The following is a 25,152-nucleotide window of genomic DNA, read 5'->3' as shown; positions in this document are numbered from 1 at the left end:
TGGGAGACACCTCTTCAAAATGAGAGGAGGTGCCCCTCCATAGGACTAAAAATGGCATACATAATGGGTAGTGGCAGCAGAAACATTGGGGGTAATTAATATCCACAGTGCTGACTCAAATGAGTTTACTCATTGTAGATGACATTAATCCACATTACACCTTATACGACTGTGGGGCATATTCAATTAGCTGTGAATTTACCAAAACATTCTCGCACCACAAAGTTTTTCCAGCAGGTGCAAGATTTTTGGTATTCCAATGGAGGAGAGAGATTTATTTTTGGGGGGCGCTAATTTTATTTAATTTTTTAGCACTTTCAGAGCACGTCCAATTTTTCTTAAAATCGTTATTTTAAGGAAAAATTGTTGGAACTTGCTTGTTTTTGAACCCCACCCCCAATTACTAATTAAGCAAATAAAATTTTCCAAATAACTTAATTAGTCCATAATTACTTACCTTCTGGCAGTGCTGTCCTCCTCCACTTCCTCAACATGCTGGAAGTCTTCCTCTGTCTTCCCAGAATGTTCTGTGTTCTGTATGTGGGGTGCTGCTGGTGTGTATGTGTGTGACCCCCTGTCAGTGTGTGTGACCCCCGCTGTGTGAGAGATGCTGTCAGTGTCAGTCAGTGGGTGTGTGTCCCAGTCAGTCGGCAGTGTGGAGCATGCGGCAGCTGGGCACAGAAAAACACATCAGTGAGTGCCCACTGTTCCTTGGTCCTATCTTTTCTTCTCACCAAGGGATTTTCACAGCGAAATATTTGCAACCATTTTTTACTTCGGGTATATGGAGTGCACATACCCACGTAATTCAAAATCCTGCACCCAATAGGGGAATATGCCCCTATGTGGCAGACCTAAATGCCCTGCCACACAGGGGCATCAACTCTTCTTCCAGCTTTTATGGGAGATTTCAGAACATTTCTATAATGGCTAAACATGCTGTGCTAAACCTTCCAAATTCAAAGTGCAATAATACTGCAGCTGTTGACACGTGCAGCATAACCCAGTCGCAACTGCTGCTGCCGCCATTACTAAGTTACTGGTATGTTGGTTAGACCATTATTTCATTTTTGTTATACCACTGTTATGCACATCCTGTGATGTTTATTGCACAGAATGTTTAGTACCAGGGGTGGACAAACTTATGTACAAGGAGCCAGTAATGTTGTGTATAATATATAATTTATATGCTATATTACAACTTTTTATAAGTTGAGTTACCGCTGCCGATCAGGTGTCTTTTCAGTAGCATATCGATTCATATTCTCCTTTAACCATTGGTCATATCGAGATACCCTTGTATAAACACCGTATTTGTGTAATTTTGCACATCCCAAGCCCCAGCTGACAAGGCCAGTCAGGTAATAAGTGTCCTTATATTTTGTGGCATATGGACCACCACTGTCACCCTTACATGCATCCTTGGTGCTATCAGTGAAGCCTGCACAAAACATGTTCAGTGAGATGTTCATCCCTGTACTCTCTATACACTCTTGCGTTCTGACCCGAGGCAGTGTAACCCTCCTTAATATATCAGGCGTTGCCCCGCCTTCTATCAGCTGACCCCAACCACTGACAGTGGAGGAGGAGCCACGGGACAGCAGGACTCTTACAGCAAATTCTCTCTCAGGGAGGCATATGGGAACCACATAATCAGTGTAGTTCACTGTACTGTTCAATCTGAGGAGAGCAATATCATTGTCATTGTTTGTTTTAAAACCAACAAATTTTTCATGCATTATTATTTGAACAACTTTGCGCTCTTGTTCTGTTCCTTCAGCTTCACTAATCTTATGGTCCCCTGGAAAAGAAAACAAAAAGATAATTATCACCTTCATCACAATCAACAAAACATTATAGCCTAACTATGAATGATACTTGTAGTGTAAATATTGAGGGTTTTCAATACTAAAGATTACCAAATAAAATGGAGAATGATGTGACGAATGGGCAATATATGGTACATAATGTATCTGATTTACATTCTGGTGTCAAGAAGACATTTTTTTACAAGGAATTATCAAAAATCCTGAAGCATTTTCATGCTTTAGATAACTGAACAATATAATTTGAGCAGAATTGCTCAGTAATAATAATAATCATATTATAAAGCATAAAATGTAATTTAATTAAAAAAAAAAAAATTAAGTAACACTGTATATTGCTTCCATTATTTTTTTCACAGCTAGACGTTAAGTCCATTAGGAGTGATGTGTCTCAGTACATTACCATGGTGTACAGCTACACACAAATCTGCCCATTACATTAGCCACTATATCACTGATTTTCTTCTATGGCTGCAAGGGAAAAATCAGCGCTGTATAGGATGTGCCGTACCAGTAAAGTTTGCACATCACATGTTAGATGCACAGAATAGGTGTGAATTACATCAATAAGTATACACCTGAAGGCATCAATAAGTATACAACCGGAGACATCAATAAGTATACAACTGAAGGCATCGATAAGTATACAACCGAAGGCATCAATAAGTATACAACAAAAGGCATCAATAAGTATACAACAAAAGGCATCGATAAGTATATAACCGAAGGCATCAATAAGTATACAACTGAAGGCATCAATAAGTATATAACCGAAGGCATCAATAAGTATATAACCGAAGGCATCAATAAGTATACAACTGAAGGCATCGATAAGTATACAACTGAAGGCATCGATAAGTATACGACCGGAGGCATCAATAAGTATATAACCGAAGGCATCAATAAGTATACAATTGAAGGCATCAATAAGTATATAACCGAAGGCATCAATAAGTATATAACCGAAGGCATCAATAAGTATATAACCGAAGGCATCAATAAGTATACAACTGGAGGCATCGATAAGTATACAACAAAAGGCATCGATAAGTATACAACCGAAGGCATCAATAAGTATACAACCGAAGGCATCAATAAGTATATAACCGAAGGCATCAATAAGTATACAACCGAATTCATCAATAAGTATACAACCGAATTCATCAATAAGTATACAACCGAAGGCATCAATAAGTATACAACTGAAGGCATCAATAAGTATACAACTGAAGGCATCAATAAGTATACAACTGAAGGCTTGTTTACCGCTAGCACCTGAAAACCAGAGCATTTATAGACTGTGTGAGGGGGCAGATGGTAAAATAAGACTTTTAGTTGAATAGATACAATAAATTGGAACTATCACAAAGGCTTACATACAGTATGAGTGCTGGATTCACATAACTTTTTCCCAAAACAATAATACTTTAAAATTGCATTACCACAAATATGTTCATTATTATCTCTTTTAAATGTGGGTACATGAACTCTTTCTTCTCCCTTAACATGTATCAGGTAGATGAACCCGGTGATAATGATTTTATTTGATATAATTTGGGATTTTAAGAGTAAATGTTATGTGCCATGAAACTGTTCAAATTTGTTGGTGTGAGCTTTTGCGCTGCCTCTCTCCAGCAGGGCCCCAGAGAGACTTACCGGAATCCAGTCATTATTTGGGTGTGGCCTAATGTCGGTAAGCATTGCCATGACTCCTTACGAAAAAAAAAAGTATTTTCTGTGTGCATCCACAAGGGGGCGACGTGTGCCCCTCAGCCAGGGGCAAATCCAGGGAAGGGCGTTCCCTCACCCACCCAAGCAGCAAAAGGAGACTGCCTCTGCTGAGCCATGCTGGGCTTTGGAGACGGTGACACTGCCGCTGACAGGTAAAGGGGAAGGGGGGGCGCACCCCTCTATCAAGCCCGGGCCCAAGTAATTAGCACCTGTTTCCCTCCCCTTTCGGCACCCCTGCCCTCCAGCATCCATTACATAGAGCTAAACTAGTAGTCACTAAGACCCGGCACAGCTCAGTTGAGGAGTCTGATCTCTGGCATAAGCTACTCTCAGCACATCTTTATTACCCAGAGTCCAAGAGTACTGGAAATACTCCAGAGGCTGCCACCAGAATACATGCTATATAGCCAGTAATAATAACCGCCAGCACCCTATACCAACACCGATACACAGAGGGACTTTGGGGGCTATCATCCGCCACAGTATTTGCCCAGTGCACTACAACGCTCAGCATTACCCTAAGCTTCAGGCTGCTACATTCCACACAGATTGCTTGCTGCTGTTACACATGTGATATTCCTGTGTTTTATGTTACTTGCTTTTCTGCCAGAATATTTATTTTATTTATTTATTAACAGTTTCTTATATAGCGCAGTATATTCCGTTGCGCTTTAAAATTGGAAACATTTATAGACCAAAACAGGGTAATAATAGACAGACATAGAGGTAAGAGGGCCCTGCTTGCAAGCTTACAATCTATACAATAAAAGCCTAGAGAGGGACCAGACAGAATGGTTCTGGACTAAAGGTGCGTATCCACTAAGCGACCTTATTGAGCGATTGCATGATTACAACATCGTAATCGTGCAATCGCTCAGTAATCGGCCGCAAATCGGGCATTTTAATGTCCAAAACGACCAGCGATGCACGAGCCGCTGGTTCGTTTTTGATATCTATCATCGCCCGAACATGCTGGTCAACCTGACGACGTCGTCAGGTTGCCCATGTTCGGGGATGATTGATGTGCCTACACTGAACAATCAATAATTCAGTGTAGGCACTGCACCCCTAGGGAAAAGATGGCATGATTACGATGTCGTAATCGTTCCGTCGTCCTGGGATCTTGTAATGGATATAGGGCCTGATTCAGACCCACTCGCGAGCGGCTGTCCGCTCGCAAGTGGGTCGATGTTATGCACTGAGCATGCGCACGACGGAGGGAGCTCCGTCGTGCGCATGCGCCAGACGCGACGAGCGAAGGAAAGTCCTTCGCTCGTTGTGTCCGATCAAAGGGGGCGTGCTGTCAATGTTGATTGACAGCACGCCCCCTTTGGTGGGCGTGCCGGGGGCGTGCCTCCCTGACGGGGGCGTTCCCACGGGAACGCCTCCCGTCAGAAGCCGGCCCACTGACATCACTAGTGATGTCAGTGGGAGTGATTTTGGCTCTGATAGAGCCAAAATCACTCCGGAGCTTGCGGTTGAAAACCTCAACCGCAGGCTCCGGCTCGCAATTTCGATGGTCGCGATGGTCTCGACCATCGCAGCCATCAAAATGCACGCTCGTATAGCCTGTGGGTGGTGACCCACAGCTATACGAGCGTCCAGGAGGACGCTCCATGAAAATGGAGCCCGGCCCTCATTCAGAGCGTGCGCTCTGCTCAGAGCGTACGGCTCTGAATGAGGGCCATACACCTTAAGGACAGGATGCATGACGCATTGCATTCGGGATGCACCCTTCGCATGCATGCCGGCATTAGCAACGCCAGTATGCATGACAAACACTGCAAAGGACAGCTCTCTCAGTAAGAGCGGCCCTTTGCGATGGAGGGACTTCTGGGTCTATGACCCAGAAACCCCTCTGGCATCCTTCTGCGCATGTGCAGGACGACGCACACGTCGCGTGCTGGGAGGGGTCCGATTGGATTCCTCTCACATCACTCTCCCGATAGAAGCCCATAGGCTTCTATAGGGTAATGCCATCAGGAAGATGTCATTACCCACCGCAACCAAGCATAATAGAAATGAGGTCAAACCCGCATTATCGGGGTTTGACCGCATTTCTCCCCTTGCTGCAACCTGCCCTAAGTATTATTGCATTACAAGAGGTAAGAAAAATGGAAAGAAAAAATAAACTATGGGATGACAAAAGCATAATGTTGCCATATAACATATCTCTTGTTATTGTAAAATATAAAAGTCTTCTGCCACCATTTGTGAGTTGTCCTCTTAAACTGTGACCTAATGAAGAGTTTACACTAATTTCTGTATACTTACCAAGTACAACGGTTAGTCTGTTTACATAAGATGGTTTTAGACAGTGTGCCGCCGTGATTACCCAATTCGGAGCGATTAATGCTCCTCCACAGATTGTTAAGGATTGCTTGTCTAAGACCAATCTAGCCTGCAATACATTTCATAACAAGATTAACATTCATGTAAGTATAAGTAGAACCTTCATTATTTGTTCACTGATCATCCATGCAGTCACCCCACCATGCAGTCACCCCACCATACAGTCACCCCACCATGCAGTCACCCCACCATGCAGTCACCCCACCATGCAGTCACTCCACCATGCAGTCACCCCACCCTTTAAGGACAAGTTGGATGAATGTGCAGTGAAATATGTTTAACATGGGTTCCTCTAGCTACAATTTATTACAAATCATTGCATTTTCCATCTTTTGTTATTTATTTAGACACAAGTAACTATCAACTATCAATTTCATGCTCTCCAACACTGACAGAAAATCCAGGTTCCGCTGATAGAAGGGTTTTTTGCGAACAAGACCATTCATCCTTCTAATATCAAATATATGGAAAGTATAGAGGAATCTTTTAGGAAAAAATCTTGTGCATGTATGAGGGAACATTGAACAAGACATAAGGAAAGGCTGGAAGTAGTGACTAGCAGAATAATGTTAGTTTACTGTATTCTGTATTTGGACTTACAGTGTTCAGAGTTGGATGTAAACGCAAGCTGTTTTTGTTGGCCGCAACTTTAATTTTTATCTTGTGTTCATGGGCTGCTTTTTGCTCTGTGCATCGTTATTTCAGCTGTAGACATGTATTGCGACTGTGTATACCTAGAGGACTGGAGGCTGGAATGGATGCGCAGATGTGGGCAGTGGGTAGCATTGTCGCAAATTGTGACTAAAATGGCTTCCAAGCAGGCGCAAGTCACATTTGCCTGGAGGGTACTAAGTTCCACACTGACACCCCCAGACTGGCCATCTGGCAATTCTGGCAAATGACTGATGGGCCGTGACGGCTGTCTGGAGATCTGATTGAGCAGCTCTGCCTACCAGTGCTCTGCTCGGACAGCAGGCTTAGATTGGGTGTATCACGCCAGCAGCACACGCATGTATCAGAATGCCTGGGCCAATTTTTAGCCCCATTCCGTTCCTGCACACTGATGCATCATGCAGCCTGTGTTGCCTGATTGGACGAAAACATTTAAAGTATAGCCATCTACTGTCATCTATGCAAATACATTTAAACTGCTATTTTAAAGTCAAAATATAAAGCAATCAATACTCGCATTAAACATATACATACTCTGTGGGGGAAAGGGAGAATCACATATGTATGTGACTTTTGTAAAAAAAAAAAAAAAACAATTATATTTACTTTTGGCTGGCTTAGTAACTTAGATGCTCCAAGCTACTTGGGATATTTACACAATACGACCATTAAGTGAAATGTAATGCATTATGTACTTTTAGTGCCATGTCTCCAGTCATATTCCCGCAGCATGTGACCCAGGCATGTGAAAGGGAGGGTTCTGCACCAAAACTGCATATGCTACCAACTCTGAATAGGTTGCAAGCATGTAACTATTTTTTGCAGACGCATTTTGCGATTTCAAATCTGAATAAGGCTGAATGTGTCTACTCCTCCTCGCATGCATGTAAATGAGGCAAAAGGTGAAAAGTACTTTAGATGGAAATATAACTTGTTTAGTACTTTAACATTTGAAAAAATAAAATCATAATCAAAGATCGGAGCCTCCAATGCGTTTTAACCAGCAGGACTTCCTCAAGGGGATCTTGTGAAAGTCCTGCTGGATGAAACACATTTGAAGCTCCTATCTCTTGCCTCATGAACTATTTATTTATTCCTGAACTCAAATACGCATATTACCTTTTTAAACATCTCTTTTTACTTTGTCTACAGGATTTTATGTGACACTATTTATGAGTGGACACCTTGATTTTTTTTTTCTTTTAATTAATTAATGTTGAATAAATTGTGTAATTTGTATGTTCTGCTATTTATTTTGCACTTTATAAATGTCATCATTATTTATATATTTATACATATGTTTTAAACACACTGGTCACTATTAATTAATTTAATTATCTTCACTTTTACACTTATAGTATATCACCAATACTATACTATTATTGATCTTAGGCCGACACCCATGCTGTTGGGTAATGAGGTTTTTGTACATGTGATTAACATACATATTTATTTTTTGGCGCTGTTCCTTACACATATATATATATATATATATATATATATATATACACACACATATGGTACAAATTGAATTTCGAGCAGCACTTTTAGTGGGCTGAGGAGGACAATCCGTCCTTCTGTGATGCTGTTAGCAGGGCCGTAGAGAGCGCCGCCGGGCCCCGGTAAAGAGGGGACGTGGCCTAATCACGGGAAGCGTGGCCACGCCCCCTTGACGGAAAGAAAAACAAAAAACTATTTTTGCAATTTTTGGCTTTGTTCCGGGGAGGGGGCGCTGTGAGCCCCTCAGCCCGGCGCAAAGCCAGAGAGGGGTGCAATCAGTGTGATCGCTCCCCCCCCCCCTCAGGCAGAGGAGATTGATGGGGCTGCTGCTTAGCAGCCGCTAGCAATCTCCCACGTGCTGGGCTGGGAGGGAGGGAGGGGCGGCGCCGGTCCCGGGCCCCCGCAGGGCCCCTCTGGAAGCCCGGGCCCGGGTAAAGTGTACCCGCTCCCCCCTCCCTCTCTGCGCCCCTGGCTGTTAGGTTGTAGGTCAGACTGACAGATGCACAAAACACTATTGGTGGCAGTGCAAACAGGGTTGGATGATGCTTCTCAAAAGAAACAGGAGTTACTGATCACAGTAAAGATAAGTGGTTCAGTTTTATTCGGTTATGTTAGGATCTCAAAAAAGCATCATATTGCCTATCCGGCACTGGCGTGTTTTGGATAGCCAATAAGATAAATCCGAATTTGCGCCATTTTGGTGAAAAGAGTCAAAACCGAACCGCTTATCTCTAGATCACAATGAGAAATATCCAGCTTAGTGATACCCTGGGTACAGAATCCTAACGGTCAGGATGCCGACTGTCAGAATTGTTAAGTATTTTAATCCAAATATTAACCCGTGCCCTAACCCACCCCTCCCGCAGCCTAACCCCTTCCCCCCCTCCCCCTAGTGGCTAATCCTAAACTTAACCCTAGTACTCACCGACGGAACTAGTCGGGATTGTGACCGTCGGGATTCAGACTACATCCCCTTTTACTATCCTTATAGCAGCTACATACACGTAACATTCACAAAGTTATTAAAACCTTCTCAAGATTTTGTGACATTGATAATGAGCCAGAAAGGACCAAAGCTCACCTGCCAGGGACACTCTCCTTTTGGGCATTCTTCACCTCCAACAATTCGACTTTTTTTTGTTATGTTTTTCAACACAGGGAGTTTTCCACAAGGATATTCCACTGTTAGACAAGATAAAGATAACTAAGGGAGATATGTATATGGGGCAAACATGTCACAAGAACTTGTTCATTGGAGGAGTTTTGTATAACCTGAGCATGTGTAGCCACAAATGATATAAAAAAACTTATTAGTATAGAATTATTAATTCCAATTATAATTTAGTTTCAAAATAATATTACAGAATCCATAATTCTCAGATACATTGTACAATAGGAATAATTCCTTTTTGTTTAGTAATCATTGTACTAATGTGTAATGTATGTCTGATTTCTGTCTTCATACATTCCAGTCATCACTTACATGGGAACGCATGAAAAAATATTAAACACATAGATCAGCCATTGTATTCCCACATATTCCCTCACCTGTAGGAATGCATGATGTTCCATCTTCCCCAAGAACATACCCTTCAGTACACCAGCAACGTTGTGCTGACCCAAGAGTGTTTCGGCAAAACTGCTCACATTGCCCATTGTCTTTAAAGCACTTCAGGGCGTCATTTATATCTAGAACAAAAGGAAAATACTATACAGAAATGGATACACTAAATCCAGTTTCCTCTATTGTAACATCATGTATCCATAGCTTACCTGTTTCACAGTGTCTGCCCTCATAACCGAGAGGGCATGTGCAAATATAGGACTGAAACTCATCATGGCAGGTTCCACCATTGGCACAAGGGTTGGAGAGACATTGATTTTCATCTGCAAAATACTTAAAGGTTAGAAGTCTGTACGGAATATACAGGACCTCTTTTTTGCGTTTAGCCCACTTATTAGAACAGTTTGATGTATCATACCTGAGTATGTCCTCCAAAATTCTTTCTGAGGAAACAAGAGCGTAATCAAATGTGAGCACATAATAAATAATATCAAACTGTATCTATAGCTATACAAACTAATCTGAGCACAAATCTAAAAATATAAAATCCCAGTTTAGTATTCAAGTGTCTGTGTAAATATATCAGGAGTAATAGTATATACCTCACATCACGATTCCTGCCAGGATTGGGGTGTAAGTTTACTAAAGTGAGAGTTTTTAGAAGTGAAGATGTTGCCCATAGTAACCGATCAGATTCTAGCTATTATCTTCTAGAAGATGCTAGTCAAATGTTAAGTAGAATCTGATTGGTTGCTATGGGCTCCCACTTTAGTAAATATACCCCAGGGTGTGATGTTATAGAGAAAGCTGAACATTATTCTGCATTCAATTATGTTAAATCTTGATTAAAATACAGATAGGCAACGGTTGTCAAAAGAGTGACGTAACTAGCACAAATACAGATACATGCTTTACGTACAGGCAAAGTCTCACTTATAGCAGGGGTGGGCAATAAGCGGCCCTCCAGCTGTTGTTAAACTACAAATCCCAGCATGCCCTGCAACAAGTTTAGCATGGCCAAATAGTAAAACTGTGGCAGGACATGCTGGGATGTGTAGTTCTACAACTACCCCTAATTTATAGGCAGCATGACTTTCCTCATGGCATTGTAGGCACTTACTATATATAAAATAGCATATCACAGTAATGGGCCTTTCTTAGCCTTTCCTGTCATTGTCAAATGCATTTATATAGACTTTTGTTACGAACTATGCCTGAAGAGAGGGTTAGGCTGCAGGATCGGAGGGTTAGGCTGTAGGAAAGGTGGGTTAGGGGGAGGGTTAGGCACTAAGGGGAGGGTTACAATTAGGCACTAGGGTAGAGTTAGGCTTCAGCACTAGGGGGATTGTTAGGCTGCGGGATGGGAGGGTTAGGCTGCAGGAAAGGTGGGTTAGGAGGAGGGTTAGGATACTTACCTAATCCTGTCGGTATTCTGACCACCGGCATCCCGACCACCAGGATCCCGTACCCAACCCGGCTGGAATAACATTTTAGAAATATATTTTTAACCTAAATACAAGTTGTGAGTCAACTTTATGATAGCTGGGTGATTACCGTGCGTTTGTCATCCTTAAAGATTTCTCTGGCTTCTTCATATGAGCAGATTTCTTCATTACACTCCCGTTCCAGAGATCCTGATTTTAGCTCCTCAAAGAAACTGTTAGCTCTCTTTATCCGATCCTTCAACACACTGTTGGCCTCTTCATTCTGTATGAAAACTAAAAAATAACACAGATTAAAACCACCAGACAAAGATATGCTCAGCTTTTTGGCTGCCATTGGCAGACACAATTTTTAAGACTTTTGACAATATTTAATTCCAGGTAATAAATGCATGGTGCTTCCGGAACGGTCACAGAATGTTCTGCATGACCCTCCATCTTTGCTGACTTTCCTTTGTATCCCATAGAGCAGTGGTTCTCAAACTCTGTCCTCACACGGTGAGTAAAAAAAAAAAAAGCTAATGTGACAGCCATATGTCTATAGTACTTGTTACATTTTGCACATTTGTTTTAATAAACAACCTTCTTACCCACCCTCTGCAGGTTCCCTTCCTTGCTCATGAGCCCTCACCATTACTACACTCTCTTCACCTCAATCTTCCAAATTAATCCCACCTTCATGTTACAGCAACCCAAATCTGGTTACTTGCTCCCACTCTCGCCCGCGCTGCTCCTCACATCTGGAACTCTCTCTCTCATCCTATCAGACTCTCCACCTCTCTACAAAATTTCAGACCGGCTCTCAAACCCCACATCATCAAAGCCATCTACTGTAGCTCTCATCCTAACCTCCTGCTCCATGTTCCTTGCTCACTGTCTCTCCACTCTGTGTCACCCATGTCTGTCTGCCCCCTCCATTAGGCTGTAAGTTCTCTTAAGCAGGACCCTCTTCCTTCATATGCTTTTCCTACCCCTGGTTCTACCACCATATCCTCCCCACAGGCTACAGTAGCATGCAACATGTGGGTTCTACCACCCTGCTGCTTACTTGAGTTTTATGACTGCTGATGCAGCAATGTTTATAAACCATGTCCATGTTCTGCAATACTCTGTATTGTATGTAAATTTTGTAAATCCTCTGTTATCTGTTTATACTGCTTGTGTTTTTGTACTTTGTAAGTCTCTGAAAAAGAACCTTGTCTGAAATGTGTTAAGCCAATCAAACGAATCTGTGCCTCCCTGTGGACCCTGGTCTGACTTACCATAGTTGCTGACTTGAAGCGACTGCCTTACCAAGAACCATATGTTCTTTTGATGTGATTTATTATCTACACATCCGGTAGGCGGTAAATACCTAGGGGACCAGTTCATCATGTGGTATATATTTTAGATTTTTTATACGTATATTCTCGTGAGTGCATTTTTATGTAAATAAATATTGTTTAATGTAAACAGTATTACACTAGTGCTTTGTATCTTATTTCTCTACATATACCAAGTGCTATTTTTCAGCAGAAACTCAGGAGCTCATTCAGACCCGCTCGCTAGATGCGTTCGCTCACACCCAGCAAGGCAGGCGATCGCACGGCAAGGCATCAGCATGCCCACTATGTCTTGGCGTGCGATCACTATATGTATGCAGATGCCCACCAGCCATTCATAAGACACCCACTTCCGCATGTCATCTCCTGGAATTGCATGTAACCATTGGTACATCGAGCACCATCAGATGCTTGAGGTTGACTATACCCTACTGCAAGCACTGCGATCACTTCAGTGTGAAATTCAACCAGATGATGTATACTATGACACTGCCTGTTAATTATGCACGCCTCTGAAACGGCGTTGAGACACTCAGGCACACCTGCGTTCACACCTCCACTCCCCCGTTTCTACTGGCCTGCCCCTGTTACCACCCACAAACGGCCTCTCCTGTCACTCATTCAGATGGGCTGTCTATGCTGGGTGAGCGAGCACTTCCCAATCTCTCGCAGTGGTTCACGCATTCACAGATTGCAAATATCTCCCAGCTACGAGCGTTCGCATCCTAGCGAGCGAGTCTGAATCAGCTCCTCAATTCCTGAACCTCTCATTAACTATGACGTAATACCCTAGGCCATTTTGAGTGCCTTCTCTTCTAAATACTATATATATACTTAAGGAGACAAATATATGTATCCATATAAGTGGACATTTGATTGTTCACACACTCTAATATTGATTCAATTGCGCAGGATATGAAAAGAATTTAGATGCTGTTTTACAAAATGTTTATTAAATGTTTATTAGTATGTAATTTTAATAAATGTTTTATTGCAGTACATTTATCCTTATGTCTATGTGAGCGCACCCTGAGGTGAATAATTTTAGAACTCACCTCCTATGTTAATTGACCTTCAATACACTACTGCAACATTATTGATCAGGAAATCATGTGGTTTTAATTAAAACTGAGATTGCATTTGAGTCCCTGAACCCCAACACGATGTGCCTGCGTCTGACCCGTCTAAGCCCCTGACGCTGATTGTGCGTCTTAAACACGACACTTGAGCCCCTGCACCCCATCACTGTATGGGTGTGTCATTGCAGGGTACGGGGGAGTTGCGGAGCAATGTTGTGCTTTAAATACACTACTGCAACATTATTGAACAGGAAATCATGTGGTCTTATTTAAACCTGAGGTTGCGTTTGAGTCCCGGAACCCCAACACCTGGGTGCGTCTGAAACTCGATTAGTGTTGTTGGATTCACCACTGTACTTTATAAAAAATATATATAGAGGAATCAGGGTTGCCGATATTCTGGCTGCCCCTTCCCGGAGGGAGCAGCCAGATCGGCATTGAAAAGGTGGCATGTCCAGCATAGGGGGCATGACCGGGCAGTATTGTGGGCAGAGCACGATTGTCATTATGGCCCCGCCCCTGCTATACAATGCAGATACTACAGTCATCGTGAAGCAGGGGGCTGGGCCAAAATGACGTAATTTAGCATGAATGGCATCATCAGCCTCTCCTGCTGCAGGGAGTTCCTTATACCCTGGGGAGAGGGGCGGAGGCTTGCCTGCTTTCCAGGGGGGCGGGAGCTGCACCCGATTTTCGGGAGGCTCCTGGCCGAATCGGGAGGATAGGCAAATATGAGAGGAATGAATCTAAAGCAGGGGTTCCCAATCACGGTCCTCAAGGCACACTAACTGTCAAGGTTTTAAAGATAGCCATACTTGAGCACAGGTGACTTAATTAGTACCTCTGTTATTTTGATTTAACTATCTGTGCTCAAATATGGCTATCACTAAACCCGGACTGTTAGTGTGCCTTGAGGACTGAGGTTGGGAATCACAGATCTAAAGTAATCATAATTATGAAATAATATTGGGCTGGGATGAGATTTGAACCCTGGACCATGGCAATGCAAAACCACTGCTCTACCACTAGGCCAAAAAGGCTTTAACATCCATCTCATGAATCCTTGTGCACTCCACCCACCCGCTGCCATTAGGGAGGGCGCAGTGAGGGATGCATCATAATAATGATAAAAATGTGTCTTCATTTCTAAATGTTATACTAGTACATGGATACAGATAACCCCACCATTAGTGAAGAATAATTCATCCCATCTCATTGAAAGCTGTGTGTGCACCTCGTTAACATATCGGTTATACCGTCATAACAACACGTCAATTAAACTGCCTTACAGTTCTGTATGTAGAAAAGATTTCTGGACTGCACAACCTGACTATATATACAGTGGGAGGTTCTGTATGTGTACTGATTTGCGTCCTGTTCAACGAGCTTCTGCGATATTATTAAAAAGATTGGTTGTGCGAACATGTAAATACACTGCGTGAACTTGATTGGCCCGCTTGTCAGGGATATCCATTCACTTCTACAGTATGGTATTCAGTATACAAATTTCATCAGTGGAGCACTCGCTACCCATCGGTTCAGCAGTGTATTACATGCCATGGATTCTCTTACGTTGTAGGCAGGGCCGGCCCTAGCCCAAATTTTTTGGTAAGCGAGTATATTTTTTGGCGCCCACCTATGCAGTGCCCCTTTTACAGTGTCACCGGTAGTGGTCCCCCCTGTGCAGTGCCCCTTGTGCCCCCAGTAGTATTCCCCTTATATAATGCCCCCTGCAGTAGTCCCCCTATGCAGTGCCCCTTGTGCCCCCAGTAGTATTCCCCTTATATAGTGTCCCCAGTAGTAGTCCCCCTATACAGTGCCCCCAGTAGTGGTACCCCCTATGCAGCGCCCATTATATAGTGCCCCTAGTAATAGTCCCCCCTCTTGTAGTGCCCCCAGTAGTATTCCCCCCCTTGCAGTGCCCCCAGTAGTATTCCTCCCCTTGTAGTGCCCCAGTAGTATTTCCCCCCTTGTAGTGCCCCCAGTAGTATTTCCCCCCCCCTTGTAGTGCCCCCAGTAGTATTTCCCCCCCCCCCTTGTAGTGCCCCCAGTAGTATTCCACCCCTTGTAGTGCCCCCAGTAGTATTTCCCCCCCTTGTAGTGCCCCCAGAAGTTTTTCCCCCCCCTTGTAGTGCCCCAGAAGTATTTCCCCCCCCTTGTAGTGCCCCCAGAAGTATTTCCCCCCCCTTGTAGTGCCCCCAGAAGTATTTCCCCCCCTTGTAGTGCCCCCAGAAGTATTTCCCCGGTAGTGGTCCCCCCTGTGCAGTGCCCCTTGTGCCCCCAGTAGTATTCCCCTTATATAGTGCCCCCAGTAGTGGTACCCCCTATACAGTGCCCCTTTTACAGTGCCACCGGTAGTGGTCCCCCCCTGTGCAGTGCCCCTTGTGCCCCCAGTACTATTCCCCTTGTATAGTGCCTCCAGTAGTAGTCCCCCTATGCAGTGACCCTTTTACAGTGCCCCCGGTAGTGGTCCCACCTGTGAAGTGGCCCCTTGTGCCCCCAGCAGTAAGCCCCTTATATAGTGCCCCAGTAGTACTCCCCCCCATGCAGTGCCCCCAGTCGTGGTACTCCCTATGCAGTGCCCTTTATATAGTGCCCCTAGTAGTAGTCCACCCTCTTGTAGTGCCCCCAGTAGTATTTTCCCCCCTTGTAGTGCCCCCAGTAGTAATCCCATGTAGTGCCCTCAGAAGTATTCCTCCCCTTGTAGTGCCCCCAGTAGTATTCCCCCCCTTGTAGTGCCCCAGTAGTATTTCCCCCCAAGTAGTGCCCCCAGTAGTATTCCCCCCCCCTTGTAGTGCCCCCAGTAGTATTTCCCCCCCTTGTAGTGCCCACAGTAGTATTTCCCCCCCTTGTAGTGCCCCCAGTAGTATTCCCCCCCCCTGTAGTGCTCCCAGTAGTAATCCCCCTTGTAGTGTCTCCAGTAGTAGCCCCCCTTGTAGTACCCCCAGTAGTAATCCCCCCTTGTAATGCCCCCAGTAATCTCCCCTTGTAATGCCCCCAGTATTAGCCCCCCTTGTAGTGCCCCCAGTAGTAATGCCCCCAGTCGTAGCCCCCCTTGTAGTGCCCTCAGTAGTAATCCCCCCTTGTAGTGCCCCCATAGTAATCCCCCCTTGTAGTGCCCCCATAGTAATCCCCCCTTGTAGTGCCCCCAGTAGTAATCCCCCCTTGTAGTGCCCCCAGTAGTATTCCCCCCCTTGTAGTGCCCCCAGTAGTAATCCCCCCCTTGTAGTGCACCCCTTGTAGTGCCATGCATAACGGGAGAACCGGCCCTGGTTGTAGGACGCCATGGTGCGCCACAGTACAGCCCTCAACCAATGTTCCAAGGTGCGATTCAGAAGCCTGAATGTCGCGCTATGAGCAACAAACTAGCTGGGCCCATCTGTGAGTCCTAGATAAATGTATTTAATGTGTCCGTATTTTGGATGTTAGGGACTCACCTTATGAGGATCACCTAGACATGGTAGATGGGCAAACATCTTTGGCCAAACTAAGAATCTTACTTTAAAAAACATGTTCATTAGTTTATTATATTTTGATAATCAGAATTCTTAGCGGTCTATTTACTAAGCCTTGGATGGAGATAAAGTCGACGGAGATAAGGCACCAGCTCCTAACTGTTATTTTTCAAACAACGCCTGTGGCAAGGCAGTTAGGAGCTGTTTGGCTGGTACTTTATCTCCTTTCACTTTATCTCCATCCAAGGCTTAGTAAATAGAACCCTTAGTGCTTAGAGCAGGGGTTCCCAACCATGGTCCTCAAGGCACACTAACAGTCCAGGTTTTAGGGATAGCCATACCTCAGCACAAGTGACTTAGGCCCTCATTCAGAGCCACTCGCTAGCGGCAGTACGCTCGTTCCGAGCGATGTTCGCACATCTGCGCATGCGTACGGTTTTTAGTACGCATGCGCGAACCAGTCAGTGCGGCCGAAAATCGTTTGTACGCAATATAGCGAGTGCCTGCTATTTTGAGTGACAGAATGAGGCGTATGTGGGTGGTAACAGGGGAAGGTGCTTGAAAACGGGGAGTGGAGATCCGAACGCAGGCGTGCTTAAAGGTCAAAACGGGCGTTTTATGGGTGTGCATAATTAATATAGCAGCGTCAATGACCACGTCATTTGTTTTTTTTTAACTCAGAACTGCTCGCAAAATAGCGGTTGAAAAAAACAACCACAAGAATAGCGAGCAGTTCATATCCTGTTCGATGTACTCGATTAATCTAATAAATAGCGGACATGACGTATGGTGCGAGCGGCCAGGGGGCGTTTTTAAGAAATAAAAGAGCGTATGTTTTGCTCGCTCGTTCAGACTTAGAGGTGTGAACAGACTGCAATGTGCGAACGGATCATTTGAATAGCCACCCCTTGTTTATGAACGAACGAACGCAAATAGCGAACGGCTCTGAATCAGGCCCTTAATTTGTACCTTAGTTAATTTGATTTAACCAACTGTGCACAAGCAAGGATATCACTGGCTTAGAGTGTGCACCTACATTTCCCTTTTTTTTATACACTTGTATGTTGGTCAGCTGATCACCGGTCGGGTCTACTGGTTTTTAGGCATGTTTAAAAACCATTTGATCTGACCAGGTCCGGATGACAGGACCGGTCAACTGAGGGTACACACTTGTCTAATGTCGGACAAACTGGTCGGTCGGGGTTGGATTGACTGCGACACAAGTGTGTACCCAACTTAAATAACAATATTATCTATTTTTTACACCATGAATCCAGCATCCCCTGTGTTTGAAAACTGACGGTTAGGATCTGATTGGTTGGTATTTTATATCTCTCCACTCTCTCTCCCCCTCAGTCAGTGCCTGCAGCTGTCATGTCACTCAACCAACATAACTACCATTGGCAGAAACAGAGGTGTACCTACATTAATAGATGTTAATTTGACAATTTATAAACCACTATGTGGCTTAGATATGTTTTGTGTGCTATCCCCTATGTACAAAACTAGAGAACTCATGTGATGCCATATAAATATATTTACTGTAATAATTACTGTGTTTTTTCTTGAAATAATTAAGAAATATTAAATTTGTATTAAAATCATTTCACTGTAAAGAACAGTGGCGTAACTAGGGTATTTGGAGCACAGGGCAAGATGAAATACGGAGCCCCCCTACTTCCTATGCGCGCACACCAAAAAGTGGGCTGGCCACATGCCACAAGGGACATGGCCACTGAAAAATGAGGGCGTGTCAACATGACACCACCGTTTCTCGTCACTCTGGGAACAATCCTTTCCATTCCATATGCACCTTAATGCCCCCAGTAGTAGTGCCCCTTATGCAATGTCCCTAGTAGCAGTGCCCTTTATACAGTGCCCCCAGCAGCAGTCTCCCCTATACAGTGCCCCCAGGGGTGGTTCCCCTTATACAGTGCCCCCCTATGCAGTGCCCCAGTAGTGGTCCCTTTTATGCAGGCTCCCAGTAGTGCCCCTTATACAGAACCCCCAGTAGTGTTCCTCTCTAAGCAGTGCCCCCAGTAATGTTCCCGCCTATGCAGTACCCCTTATACAGTGCCCCCAGTAGTGGTCCCCACTATGCAGTACCCCCAGTAATGCCTCTTATACAGTGCCCCCCAGTAGTGGTCCCCCCCTATGCAGTGCCCCTGATACAGTACCCCCAGTAGTGGTCCCTGTTATGCAGGGCCCCAGTAGTGGTCCCTCTTAGGCAGTGCCACTTATACAGAACCCCCAGTAGTGGTCCCACCTATGCAGTGCCCCCCAGTAGTGATGCAGTGCCCTCGGCCAGTAGTGCCCCTTACATATACTGTATAACACAAAAAACACAGAAAACACTTATCTGAATTCCTGCTCCTGCTGTGCCCGCCATTATCCGCTCCGCTGTCCTCCCGCTTGGTACTATGGGAGAGACATCATGACGTCTCTCCCATCACCCACTGCGGGAGCCAGAAGGCGGAGCTCATGAGTGAGCACCAGCCAGGCTTCGGCAGTGGGTGCAGCAGCCAATGAGAGTCTGTCTGACTCTCATCATGTGTGTTATGCCCTCACCTGGTAACGCCACTGGTCAAGAATTATGTGACACATGAGAGAGGGTTGAAACCAGCAGAGTTTTGGGAAAACAGGAAACAGGGTAGTTAAAATAACAGTCATGTATTTGCCACAGTCCCACTCATAGAAGTGCAATGATCAACCAAATGTAAGCAATACTATGAATGTACTGTATAGGGACAGCGTCTTTTAAATTATTCTAATACTTTCAAGTCCTTTGTACAGTCTATGAACAAACTTAGCCTTTTGTGACACACTCCTTTAGGTTGTGGTCAGTAATATATTCTGACATTCTATCCCACACTCGCACCCAGGGCCGGTTCTCCCGTTACGCATGGTACGCAGCTGCGTAAGGCGCCACATAGTGAAGGGCGCCTCAGCTGCGTACCATGCGGGCCGCGGTGCAGACAGTGTCTCTGTGACACAGCTGCACCGCGTGTGTAGCGCTGACCGGACGGAGTTCGGTCAGTGCTACACCGCAAAAACACACAGCTGCCGGAGCCGGCAGCTGTGTGTTTGCTGTAGCAGCTGATGAGAGTCAGACAGACTCTCATCGGCTGCTACTCCCACTGCCGGAGCCGGACATCTTCCGGCTCCCGCAGTGGGTAATGGGAGTGACGCTTCACTCCCATGACGCGTCACTCCCATAATGCAAAGCGGCGGACGGAGGAGCTGATCTCGGCGGCGGGACCAGGAGTGGGTGTCAGGTAAGGGTTTTTTTTTTTTTTTTTTATTATGTCTCTACTGCCGGGGGGGAGGGGGAGGGGGGGGCAAATTACTACTTGGGGCACTACAAGTGGGGGGGGACTACTGGGAGCACTACAGGGGTGGAATACTACTGGGGGCACTACAAGGGGGGGGAATACTACTGGGGCCACTACAAGGGGGGCAGGGCAGGGCAGGGCCGGCCCTAGCCCAAATTTTTTGGTAAGCGAGTATTTTTTTGGCACCCCCCCTATGCAGTGCCTCCGGTAGTGGTCCCCCCAGTGCAGTGCCCCCAGTAGTAAGCCCCTTATATAGTGCCCCAGTAGTACTCCCCCCCATGCAGTGCCCCCAGTAGTGGTACCTCCCTATGCAGCGCCCATTATATAGTGCCCCTAGTAATAGTCCCCCCTCTTGTAGTGCCCCCAGTAGTATTCCCCCCCTTGCAGTGCCCCCAGTAGTATTCCTCCCCTTGTAGTGCCCCAGTAGTATTTCCCCCCTTGTAGTGCCCCCAGTAGTATTTCCCCCCCCCTTGTAGTGCCCCCAGTAGTATTCCACCCCTTGTAGTGCCCCCAGTAGTATTTCCCCCCCTTGTAGTGCCCCCAGAAGTTTTTCCCCCCCCTTGTAGTGCCCCAGAAGTATTTCCCCCCCCTTGTAGTGCCCCCAGAAGTATTTCCCCCCCCTTGTAGTGCCCCCAGAAGTATTTCCCCCCCTTGTAGTGCCCCCAGAAGTATTTCCCCCCTTGTAGTGCCCCCAGTAGTATTTCCCCCCCCCTTGTAGTGCCCCCAGTAGTATTTCCCCCCCCCTTGTAGTGCCCCCAGAAGTATTCCCCTCCTTGTAGTGCCCCCAGTAGTATTTCCCCCCTTGTAGTGCCCCCAGAAGTATTCCCCCCCTTGTAGTGCCCCCAGTAGTTCCCCCCCTTGTAGTGCCCTCAGAAGTATTCCCCCCCTTGTAGTGCCCCCAGTAGTAGTCCCCCCCCCACTTGTAGTGCCCCCAGTAGTAATCCGCCCCCCCGCAGTAGAGACATGACAAAAAAAAAAAAAAACCTTACCTGACACCCGCTCCTGGTCCCACCGTCGAGATCAGCTCCTCCGTTCACCGCTTTGCATTATGGGAGTGACGCGTCACTCCCATTACCCACTGCGGGAGCTGGAAGATGTCCGGCTTCGGCAGTGGGAGTAGCAGCCGATGAGAGTCCGTCAGACTCTCATCAGCTGCTAAAGCAAACACACAGCTGCCGGCTCCGGCGGCTGTGTGTTTGTGCTGTGTAGCGCTGACCGAACTCCGTCCGGTCAGCGCTACACACGCGGTGCAGCTGTGTCACAGAGACACAGTCTGCACCGCGACCCGCATGGTACGCAGCTGAGGCGCCCTTCACTATGTGGCGCCTTACGCACCTGCGTACCATGCGTAACGGGAGAACCGGCCCTGAAGGAGGGGGAATACTACTGGGGGCACTACAAGGGGGGGGGACTACTGGGGGCACTACAAGGGGGGGGACTACTGGGGGCACTACTACTGGGGGCACTACAAGGGGGGGACTACTGTGAGCACTACAAGGGGGGGGACTACTGTGAGCACTACAAGGGGGGGACTACTGGGGGCACTACAAGGGGGGGGAAATACTACTGGGGGCACTACAAGGGGGGGGGAATACTACTGGGGGCACTACAAGGGGGGGAATACTACTGAGGGCACTACAAGGGGGGGAATACTACTGGGGGCACTACAAGGGGGGGAATACTACTGGGGCACTACAAGGGGGGGTAATACTACTGGGGGCACTACAAGGGGAGGAATACTACTGGGGGCACTACAAGGGGAGGAATACTACTGGGGGCACTACAAGGGGGGGGAATACTACTGGGGGCACTACAAGGGGGGGGAATACTACTGGGGGCACTACAGGGGGGGAATACTACTGGGGGCACTACAAGGGGGGGAAATACTACTGGGGGCACTACAAGGGGGGAATACTACTGGGGGCACTACAAGGGGGGGGATACTACTGGGGGCACTACAAGGGGAGGAATACTACTGGGGGCACTACAAGGGGGGGAATACTACTGGGAGCACTACAGGGGGGAATACTACTGGGGTCACTACAGGGGGGGAATACTACTGGGGTCACTACAGGGGGGGAATACTACTGGGGGCACTACAAGGGGGGGACTACTGGGAGCACTACAAGGGGGGGACTACTACTGGGAGCACTACAAGGGGGGGAAATACTACTGGGGGCACTACAAGGGGGGGAAATACTACTGGGGGCACTACAAGGGGGGGAAATACTACTGGGGGCACTACAAGGGGGGGAAATACTACTGGGAGCACTACAAGGGGGGGAATACTACTGGGGCACTACAAGGGGGGGGGACTACTGGGGGCACTACAAGGGGGGGGGGACTACTGGAGGCACTACAGGGGGGGAATACTACTGGGGTACTACAGGGGGGGAATACTACTGGGGGCACTACAAGGGGGGGGACTACTGTGAGCACTACAAGGAGGGGACTACTGGGGGCACTACAAGGGGGGAAATACTACCGGGGGCACTACAAGGGGGGGGATACTACTGGGGGCACTACAAGGGGAGGAATACTACTGGGGGCACTACAAGGGGGGGGAAACTACTGGGGGCACTACAAGGGGGGGAATACTACTGGGGGCACTACAAGGGGGGAATACTACTGGGGGCACTACAAGGGGGGAATACTACTGGGGGCACTACAAGGGGGCTACTACTGGGGGCACTACAAGGGGGGGAATACTACTGGGGGCACTACAAGGGGGGGAAAATACTACTGGGGGCACTACAAGGGGAGGAATACTACTGGGGGCACTACAAGGGGGGGGAATAATACTGGGGGCACTACAAGGGGGGGAAATACTACTGGGGAACTACAAGGGGGGAATACAACTGGGGGCACTACAAGGGGGGGAATACTACTAGGGGCACTACAAGGGGTGGGAATACTACTGGGGGCACTACAAGGGGGGAATACTACTGGGGGCACTACAAGGGGGCTACTACTGGGGGCACTACAAGAGGGGGGACTATTACTAGGGGCACTATATAATGGGCACTGCATAGGGAGGTACCACTACTGGGGGCACTGCATGGGGGGGAGTACTACTGGGGCACTATATAAGGGGCTTACTACTGGGGGCACAAGGGGCACTGCTCTGGGGGGACCACTAACGGGGGCACGCATAGGGGGTGGCGCCAAAAAAATACTCGCTTACCAAAAAATTTGGGCTAGGGCCGGCCATGCTCGCACGACAGCAAAATTACCGGGGATCAAAATGTCCACAGATAAATCTGGACACTCGAACACTGTTATTGTGCATGAGAGACGTTTCCCAACAAATGTACCAAGATGCAAGTCACTGTAATATTGCTAACATTTTTCTTTTACATGTGAAGGTAAGTATAACAGATGCGTCTAATATGGAGTTCTAACTAAGTTTACAAATGTGAGTGTTAATGTCATTATGGGTTGAACTCTATAGTCAAGATTATGTGTAATGCCAGAGCATCTAGCATGTGAAACATGGAAATTATGCTTTTGTGTTAAGAGTATAAATATGAAATAGCAGAAAGTATCTGTGCTCATTATTATCACATATTATCACTTACCGGCAAATGTTAGGAGAGGCATGAAGAGCAAAATAAACCAGAAATACAGATATTTCTTCTGTGCTAACCACATGGTTGGAGGGTTTTTCTTTTCCAGCACTGACTGTTCTCACAGGAACATCACTGGTCCAAAGTTTATTGTTTAAATATTTGGAGTTTGGGGGAGGGCAGAGGCTGGCAAACACTGCAAATCAATACCAAAGGGCTGATGTTATGCTTCATAGTTAGTACAGCACCTTTGGATTGCTAATAAATAAAGCACTTTTTCCCCAAGAAAAAAAAATATTGGTCAGTAATGATGTTTTTTTGTGTTATCTGAATTATAGATAATCTTGTATGCATGATTTCTATACAGACAGCTCTGCTGGTCACACATACTGTGATATCCGCATCAATTTTGGCAATTATCTTATGTTTGTGGTTCCAAAACCACTACGAGGGTTGTCGGGAAACTCGGTTGGAAGATCACCATTATTGGCCTGAGTGTGCAGCCCTCCTGTGACCATGTTACCAGGCACTAGTGACACCAAATGTGCCTCTCTCTCTTACTTAGATAAGCAGCTGATTTTACACATTTCTTCAACTTTTAATTTCATATGAGTTTCCCTGCTGATCATTACAATAGTCTATGCCTTCCAGGCTGCTGTGAGGCTTATCCTCAGGGTTGCAGATGATTTGCCCCTGTAATACATAAATCCATAAACTACAGATGTGTCCACATACTGTACATCTATCCTTCGTGTGCTACAAGTCGCGTTATACATTAGAATAATAATTGATCGGCCAATATATTGTGGGTGTGTCGGCCAGTGTGTACCAGCGATATGTCTGTGAATTACGTTGTTCACAGCAGAGGCGTAGCTAGTGTTTTTGGCGCCGAGGGCAAATTGAAAAAATTGGCTCTTATGTTTCTGGTTATCTTGAATATGCAATCACCATGGATAGTTTTCTTCTGATGCTGATTGGCCCCAGCGTACACACACACAAAGTTTGTGTGTCATAGGTATCCTACATGTGATCGAATACCTTCCTTACATGTGTCCAGTATCTGGAAGAGAAATGTGGGTTTTAATTCTTGCAGCTGAGTGCCAGTGTCACAAACTAGTTTATGGCTGTATAACACATAAACGTTGGTGTCCTGTTATTACCAGGTGTGTAGTGCCGTGTATGTTGTTGCTGCCTGTTTCCTATTGCTGTCCCATTTGTCCCCATTCCTCCTCACATACCCTGTATTCCTCACCATTCTTCCTCTCCCATCAGCTCCTCCTCACCTGTTCTTCCGTTTCTAGCATGCGCGCT

General features: G+C 46.2%; 1 protein-coding gene across 1 annotated transcript; it reads right to left on the bottom strand.

Annotated features, from left to right (window-relative positions):
- Positions 1–1,217: 1,217 nt before the first annotated feature.
- F7 (coagulation factor VII) lies at positions 1,218–23,941 on the bottom strand. Its single transcript, XM_088456800.1, has 8 exons — positions 23,854–23,941; positions 11,200–11,363; positions 10,064–10,088; positions 9,855–9,968; positions 9,630–9,770; positions 9,163–9,263; positions 5,832–5,958; positions 1,218–1,801 (listed from the first exon to the last, which is right to left on the bottom strand). Exons 1-8 carry the CDS (start codon positions 23,924–23,926, stop codon positions 1,218–1,220), a joined length of 1,329 nt encoding a protein of 442 aa, XP_088312926.1. The 5' UTR covers positions 23,927–23,941.
- Positions 23,942–25,152: the final 1,211 nt, after the last annotated feature.

This window comes from Taudactylus pleione, unplaced genomic scaffold (genome assembly GCF_031769625.1).
Source record: "Taudactylus pleione unplaced genomic scaffold, aTauple2 ptg000041l, whole genome shotgun sequence".
NCBI lineage: Eukaryota > Metazoa > Chordata > Amphibia > Anura > Myobatrachidae > Taudactylus > Taudactylus pleione.
This window is presented reverse-complemented; position numbering and strand designations above follow the sequence as displayed.